Source organism: Opisthorchis viverrini (assembly GCF_000715545.1).
Source record: "Opisthorchis viverrini unplaced genomic scaffold opera_v5_164, whole genome shotgun sequence".
In the NCBI taxonomy this organism is placed as follows: Eukaryota; Metazoa; Platyhelminthes; class Trematoda; order Opisthorchiida; family Opisthorchiidae; genus Opisthorchis; species Opisthorchis viverrini.
Window position 1 is genome coordinate 22,445 of NW_008751819.1, and position 8,469 is coordinate 30,913.

General features: G+C 45.1%; 1 protein-coding gene across 1 annotated transcript in view; it reads right to left on the reverse strand.

The window, feature by feature from the left end:
• The window catches only part of T265_07221 (hypothetical protein), a gene marked incomplete at both ends in the record, with an annotated part of 102,959 nt that overhangs the window by 6,926 nt on the left and 87,564 nt on the right, over nt 1-8,469 (reverse strand). Inside the window, one exon of the mRNA XM_009172686.1 lies at nt 7,689-8,026. Coding sequence (XP_009170950.1) covers nt 7,689-8,026 — 338 coding nt within the window. The remainder of the gene's footprint in view (nt 1-7,688; nt 8,027-8,469) is intronic.

The following is an 8,469-nucleotide window of genomic DNA, read 5'->3' on the forward strand; positions in this document are numbered from 1 at the left end:
GGACGAAGACGTCCATCCTTCAGAGCCATTCCATTGGGGTAGATTTCGTGAATGATTAAAAGGTTCTGGTGGGATATGCGCAAAAATTCGAAAAAAAACGGTGAATATAGGTTGAGATGCATCTGAGAAGGAGGAAAGGGCAGGTTCGTCCTCACCATGATAAAACAAAACACACGCCATGCCGCTTTAAATAAAGTAGCATTTACTATTCAGGTGTGTAGAAAAGTGTTTTCAATATTTTGATAAAGCTAGCTACTCACGAGGTTACTGAAAACCCTTCGACAGCTCGCCCTTCTTGGGGCTGCAGACGCTGTCCCCGAGTTTTTGTCAACCTTATGTTCTACCTGAACCCAAATTGGACTGATTTCGATATCATTTTGCATGCATTATATGCTCCCAAATCCTGTTCTTGTACATTATCCAAGTGCTTATAAATCATGGTTGGATGTAAGAACTTCAAGATGCCAATCCAGAAAGGAGGGTGGGTGCTGACTCCATGCGTATCTGCATATCAAACAAGCAGTTTTGAGCTGTTGGTTCTCTCCCTGTTTTTTTTCTTCAAAAGAGCTCATGAAGTGCTTTTCGCCAGCATCTGAGGGGTGTTCTATCTAGTGCAACACTAGGGTAAAACCCCGAAGAATTAATTGGATGATAGCGGACTTCGCAAGACCCTAGACAATGGGTACCGGTACACGCTTATACACAATAAGTTTCAGGCCGACTTTTGATCCGAGGCATACGTCTGGTCAACTGCTCCTAATAACTGCGCACCACGTCGATTGGAGGGATGTGTCACGTGCGGGCTGTTGACCGGATGAAGCCATGCATTGATTGGTCAGAATGTCAGCCAATCTGGATCGAATATCTATAGCTTCGCGCTTCTCACCTCCTCACAAAGATTCTAGCGCGGAACCTATATATTTGGTTGAATAATCATCTTTCGTCTCCAAAAAACAATGTTTGAAGCTACCGACCCCCTTGATATACCATAGTGGGCGGAGCAGGAATCTAAGGACCGACACAGATCTGTACCACCGGTCAGCAAGACACAACAGTGTGTCACCTTATCCGTTTCTTTTGAGTCTCTGTTGGCATCACATGTTCGAAAACGCTTTTATTTCGTCCCATGGCAACGGAGGCGAACCAGTCTGTAGGCTTTCGATCAAGCAGAAGCTTAATACGGATAGGTAGTTTAGAACACAGGCGTCTCGTCAGAAAAACTTGGACGGTGTGAATTTAGTAAGGGAGGTTTTAATCACAAAATCACCCTTTCTGGCATAAACACATGCCCGTTGCATTCCAGACTGTGGCTTCTATTGTTTCGTGTCCGAAAAATTAGACCCCACAGTGAGACTGACGTATCGTGTGTGCGATACCCCCTACCTCCGAAATGACGTAAGGATTATTGGTTTGAAACTCCACAGAATTCTGGTTGTCCAGTTTAATAAAGCCTTCCTCCCCAAAATGCTAGTTGTGATCCTAAGTAGACGACAGTATCCACCTTCTGGGCTATATTCAATTCCTACTTCTTAGTCGTACATAAAATCAGGTACGTCTGGGTTTTTTCTGATTGATATCAACATTAACACAACTGTTGCATCCTTATTGAAAATCAGAAGCAGTACCCATCTGCCAAATTTCCAGGGATATTCGAATTCACAACCTCGATGCTACTGATGGGCTATGAGCGACCAGTCAGCAATGTCGGACGGCTCCTCGACTGACGAGTTAGCCAGTACGTAATCATGTGATCTGAATTCCGTGGTTAAACGATTATTGGTGCAGTATTCTGTCTGAGTGCGAGATAATCACACAGTCGAACAACCACTCGTGGTTCAAACCACTGGGAGCAGGGGAGTCACGTGTCCAAAGCTTCCTACTGGATTTTTGTAGGATGCGCACCCAATGAGGATGAGAAAGCTTAGCTACTCTACAGGGAGAAATCTCGTTTGGATTTCTCACCTCACTCGAATGGTATGACGAAGTCGGCATACAGAAAAATCATCAAGCACAAAAGGTGACATGTTAGTCATATCGTGCACGCGAAATTGCAATGCACTACGACGTCTTTTTCAAGGTATAATGTCTTCGAAGGAACGCTTATCACAACGTGGAAGGGAACTCCCCACCAGTGTCTGGTAAAGTTACCAGCAGCGTTGTGATAGCAGGATGGATTTGTGAAGGTGGTCTACAAGAACCTCACCCTGTATGATGAGCACCCCGAAGGTGGAACAGCAGTGAAGCGAAAAATTCCCATTTCCGCACTGTGGTCTTTCAACGAGTTTTCCTGCTGTCTTGGAGCGACTCATTACCAAAACGAAGGAGTAGAGCACTCGAGAAACACACTCATTTGCAAATCAATTCGGTTTTCACGAGAGACTCAACTAAATCTCTCGTTCATGATGTTCTTCGGCTGGATGTGGTGTATACAGGCCGCCCCACGTTTCAGTGGGTACGGTATCCAAGGTCTCGCAATATATTTTCACAAAGGAAACTACTCACAAGGTTTATGGAAACTCTTCGACAACCCACGATCGATTTCGCCCTTCTAGGGGCTCATCAGGTAGGCGCAATATCTCGAATATCGTACCAACTGAAACATGAGGCGGCCTTTTTAAGCACATTCAGTTGAAGAATAACATAAACGAGAGAATCTGTTGAGTCTCTCGTGTAAACTGAATTGGTTTGCAAATGAGTGTATTTGTCGAAATCAGTTCTGTTTGAGTTGAAGGAAATTCGAGGACTGCGCCTACCTGATGAGCCCCAAGAAGGGCGAACTCGGTCGTGGGCTGTCGAACTCTCTTTTGCTTGGTTGCCATTTGACTCCTCAGAAGAAAGCCGATTACAAGCGTCAATGAGTTTGCCTATTCGAAAATGATGATTCGGGTGGGTGAACGAATTGTGTTTCATTCCCCTCGCATAACAAATGTCTGGATTTGGAATCCTGACAAGCGATCGATGAATCCTAATGAGAGCTGAACACCTCCCGACTGTGATCAACGAGAAAAATCGTGCCAGGTGTGAGCGAAGAAAGAGGATTTTGTGAGAAGACACTGCACACATTCTGTAGCAACTTGCAACGTAGTGTGCCTGTCGGTTATCCCAAGCAGAACATTACGTTGTCCAGTTAGTTTCCTGTTAAATTTGGTGGCCAGATCAAACTCTTACCCCAAAGTGAAGTCAGTGCGAACTTAGTAGGGGGTGAAAATGGATAGTGCACTGCGTGACAGCAAACTGCGCAGGTGGGTTTTTCCAACGGCACTTTAGGTGGGCGATTGCAAGACTCTCGAGGTGTAGTTGATCCTTGGGCTTTTTAGAAACCCAGTTCCATGACAGTTTTGCCATTTAAACTACATTGCACCTGTCAAAGGAACCAAATGCACCCATGTTTTTGGTCTGTTACCTGCTGCTCGCTCTCTGCTGACCAGTCTGACTGTCTGGAAATCAAACAAAGGTGTGTTTGGTAGTACGACTTCGTTCACCTGGTATTTTGTCCCATACATAATTGGTTTTGTTTGCACGTTGTTTATGCTTAAACGGTGACATTGGTCCATTTCCTTTCATAGGACAGATGCGATGTGAACGGTACGAAGACTAAACAATTTTTGGGTCCAGTCGTTGGTTTGCTCGCTGAACTGAGCAATTTGTTTGCAGACTTTTTGTCACCAATCGAGATGACATCATCTGTGCGTTGTTGGGAGGCGCAGTGGAGCCCAGAGATGGGTCAGTGCTTGTGCGCTGAACAGTGTTGAATGTATGCTGTTAGTCATGGCTGACCTTCGATCGGTCAGCTGATTGGCTTGCTATCCTTGTATCCTGATTGGTCGGTGACTACGTGACTTTGAGTTTCGTCTGGCTACTTACTGAAGATTGGTTAGGTTGCCGCTGCAATAGCTTCATTGACCTGTCTGTGTTTGTCTGTCAATGTTCCGGCTGAAAGATTAGGCGGCCTTCATCATAACTAACAGATTCGCTTCAGATACGGTTGAATTTGCAAACGAATGTGCGACCCCACAATTTAGTGTTCAACTGGGGACTAGGAGCGACGGAAACGCTCTTCGACCTAATCTGCCCGAAGAGGGACGAGACCGGTAATATACTGTTGAAGAGTTTCCGTGAGCTTTATGAGGCGTTTGAATAGAATGCTGCCTTACAACCAAGCGAACCGAGAACATCTTTGAGCGAATACAGATCGGATCGAGAGAGCTTCTCATTGCATGAGTGCATGTGTAGGTAGTGGAATATGGGAGATATGTGTTCACATCAATCTCGTTTGAACAGTCTCCCTCCTGTCCTTGTCCAATCGTTAGTCCACACGGAAGAGAGAAAGCTCTAGAAAGTAGCTTGGCCTTGGCACCAGCGACACAGGTGTTCAGCTACGCCGGGCATGGGAACCAACAGGCGATACCACTGAAAGGATAAAAGCCCTTCACCGCGGAGTTGTTCATTAGAAAACACCAATTAAACAGTTAGAAACTGTTGGACAGAAGAGTAAACCTTCTTTTTAAGATCTGATTATTCTTGAACGCATCTTCTTGAACACTCCTGGATATTCATCGACAATCACGCCATTGTAAACGAATGCTGCCAACGAGTTCCACAAATTCCGTAATAACCCCTACCTTCCATTCGACGCGAAGGGAGCTACGAGAAAACCACATACTACTCGCATGCCTCAACAGTAGCATCCGCCGTTACACCACCACTTAATCAACCCACCTCGAACCGGAACAGACAAAAGTCATCATTGAGCACCGTAACAGTTTGACCCAACGACAACCCAGTAACTGCCACGGTTGTGCCGATCGATTTATCGGTCAGGTAGATCCTCCGAAACTTGAAAGTAAATGTTGTTTGTGTGTAAGCTTAGAGAGCTACAAGTGCATATTCATGTTTGTTCGGGGTCGACCAGTCATGTCTAGACGGCAGATGGTTGTTGACCATGAATTCGGATGACAAACTGGTTGCCAATTAAACGGCTACAAATTCTGACATTCCGCATCTTATCCGAAGTCTCTTGATAAAAAAGTACTACGTGACTGTGCGTTTGCTCAGTCTTCTACTGTTTAGTAGAGCTGAATGGTGCTCAAGGATAGAAAACATGCGAGTCTTTTGTGTGCTGCCGTGCAGCCGTCGGCTAGCCTCGCCAACCCATCTGGCCTCACAATCCCTAGATGGCATTTTGTGGACACAAACGGTCTGGTCATCCACTTCTACACTGTCTTTTCGTTGCCTTTCTATTGCCCAATCAGGTCGGAAAACTTCACTATGTTAATTTCCGATACAGCCAACCGACTGCGCCTACCTGATGAGCCCCAAAAAGGACAAACCCGGTCGTGGGCTGTCGACGGATTTTCAGTAACCTAATGAGTAGTACATTACAAAGATATACATGTATCGCGATATCTCGAATATCATAGTGAGTGAAATAGGAGGCGGCCTGGTGCAACACATTCAGTTGCCTGAAAACATCACAAACGAGAGATTCAGCTGGGTTCCAGGTGAGTCTCTAGAAGAACCAAATTAGTTAGCAAAAGGGGGCATATTCGCTAATTTCGTGCAATTTGGTTACTAGTACAACATAAGGTTGACGGAAACCCAGGGGCTGCGCCTACCTGATGACCCTCAAAAAGGACAAAACCGGTCGTGGGCTGTCGACGGATTTTCAGCAGCCTTATGAGTAGTACATTACAAAGGTATTCCGATAGATCCGACCCAAGTGTCGTTCCTACACTGCAACTGAACAGTCGCCAGAATTGCTGGCCCTTTTACAGATTGTCTGGGGTTACTTTGCCGAACGAAGTAGAGCAGGCATTTCTTAGCGCTGTCTGAGTGCGTCGAGGCTTTCTGAGCACATCTTATTTGACCCATTTACCACTGTTCTTTTTAGACTGGTGGAATGAAATTAGCGGTTAATCAAATTCCTCTCGAAATGAGTCGGTCTGCGCTAAGCGGCTACATCGAAACGTTGTTAAACCTCAGCACCTGGTTCACCAGTCTCACGAGTGTCAAAGACTTGAATCACGTTTACTTGTATGTGTCGCTTGTGGCGTCAAAAGTTCTCATGTCCCAGGCTACAGTAAGGGTTGTGTTGTTGTATGGGTGCGAGACATGGCTTCTGCGGACAGATGATGTGAGGCGTCTTCAGGTTTTGCCCACCGGTGTCTCAGACTCGTTACCGATGTTGGGTGATGTCAATGAATTCGTAACCAGGTAATTAGAAAACAAGTCTTTGGCTGCGCGGCAGGTATTTCAGTCCCGGAAAACACCCAAGACAAATGGCAGCGGTGGTGCGGTCATGGGTTACGTTTGCGAAAACATTGTCTATCACTGCTGTTTTTCTTGCCAAATGCAGAGTGGTGGCCAACTTTGACCTGACACAGGGTATGAAAGAGATTGCAAAGAGTTTGGGTGCTGTTGGTGGGACTTGTCTTTCAGGATGGAAATCGCGTGATCTCCACCGTGCGTGGTTGGAGATGCTGCAAGATATGGCTGATAATCAACGACGTTTTTATCATCGGTTTCTATCCAGATGGCCCGAATGAGTATACTGAGATGTAGGCACCTAAGAATGATTGTGGTAGGCCCATACTAATTCTATACCCCATTCACGTTTATTCTTTTCTCCACACGAAGGTTTCCAAGAACAAAGCATGGTTATACAGCAGCGGAGTATCAATGTTCAACTCTGGTGTCATGCTTTCGGTGATAATGAACTGAAATCTTATGAAGATACTTGTGAACGACTCGGTATTATCCCTGGGTTCCCGCGAAACAACATGAGTGACTCTCAAACACATGGAATGATTAAAACGAAAAAAACCTATGGCAAATCAATCTAGTAGAGAACTTAACTAGGGTGAACTCTGCCTAATTCCGAAGAGGTTTAAAGTCAATATACGATGGTTAATACCACAGAACTGCATCAAAGACTGAACCAAAGTCCTTGGGGCTTCATCTTGCGAAGGGGTTAAGGAGATCACTTCCACACTTCTGTGGAAAATCACACAGGGCAATTCCAAATTTTACCTGTTAAGAACCTGAATGGACACATCCTTTGGTTGTAGATGGTTTTGAAGTACTTTTAAACTAAAATTCACAATTCTCTTCGCCCTGGAGCAATTATTCCTGTGAAAACACAACAAAGAGCGGGAGTGTATCCAATCAAATCGGGTTTTGAAGTTAAACTAAAATTCACAATTCTCTTCGCCCTGGAGCAATTATTCCTGTGAAAACACAACAAAGAGCGGGAGTGTATCCAATCAAATCGTTCAAAGGTGGTTTTTTTCGAACTCATCTCTTCAAACGTGAAAATTGTGGTAAGTCAAGCATGCGATGGCATAGTTGTGGTAACACACTTGCTTCATATGTCCGGAGTTCGAACCCCGGTAGGGTCAAGGACACACGATAATGAAAAGTCCTAATAAAGGCTAAACACCCTTTTGATATGGATGTACCAGAATAATTTGGCCAAGGCTGAAGAATTACCGTTTAAACGATAGTAGCTTATGTCAGAAAACACCAGAGATATCAACAGTAGTCGCCTTTTTCTTACCTTGACTGTGCCATCCTGTCAGGTAAAATTGGCACGTTGCTGTAATGATATTCAAGGTTTAGAGATTCCTACACGAAAAAACTGGGAGAGCATGTAAAATGGACATGTGTTATGTACAATGAGTAATACTCACAAGCGAAGTTTCCGAACCCCCAACACATCCCATCCCAAGAGCCAAATTCGAACTAGCTTCTAATTCAATCTGCACTTCCTTGCCGGGAATAATCACTCGAGTCTTCGGAGGTTCCGCTGGTTCGGTTGCGTCGTGCGCCGGTTCTTCAAGCTTCAAGCTGCTTCGTTTGCTAGTCTGGCCGGGAAGGAGCGGAACCAGGGGCGTCCTCATGCCAGAAGAACATTGGGATTCCTCACTGCACAAGGATATTCGAAAGCTGGGGAGATTTGGAGTGCTAGCGCGCCGTATTTGGGATAAATTGTGGCTGACAAACAAATGCCCGTTTGGTGACTGCTTACCTGTAGACGGACAGAGGGTATTTCACGGTTTTTAAACAGGTTACTTGTGACATACATTCACAAAGAAGGTAACCTGACTGAATAGGAATGACAATTGTGGGTTTTCTCCTTTTTTTACTGAAAAATATCAACATTGTGGACTTATGGGGATAGTGTTTCCCCAAGAGAGATCACCGCCACAAACGAAAACATGGCTACAACCCAGATGAAAACAGAGACGATGTCAAACGGAATCGCGTGCAATGCTGTTTTGGTCACAGCTCCAAGTCTAACCAGGAACAGCTTGTTGCATAGTGCTTAGATGTATTTATTTGAGTAGAGAGTGTTCTCTGTGGGATTTCGTCCTGTAAGTGAAGCCAGTTTATGCTTGAAAGCCGAGAAGCACTGTACAGCTGTTTCATCCTTATTGGGATTCATCAGCAGTGCGCATCTCACGAAACTCC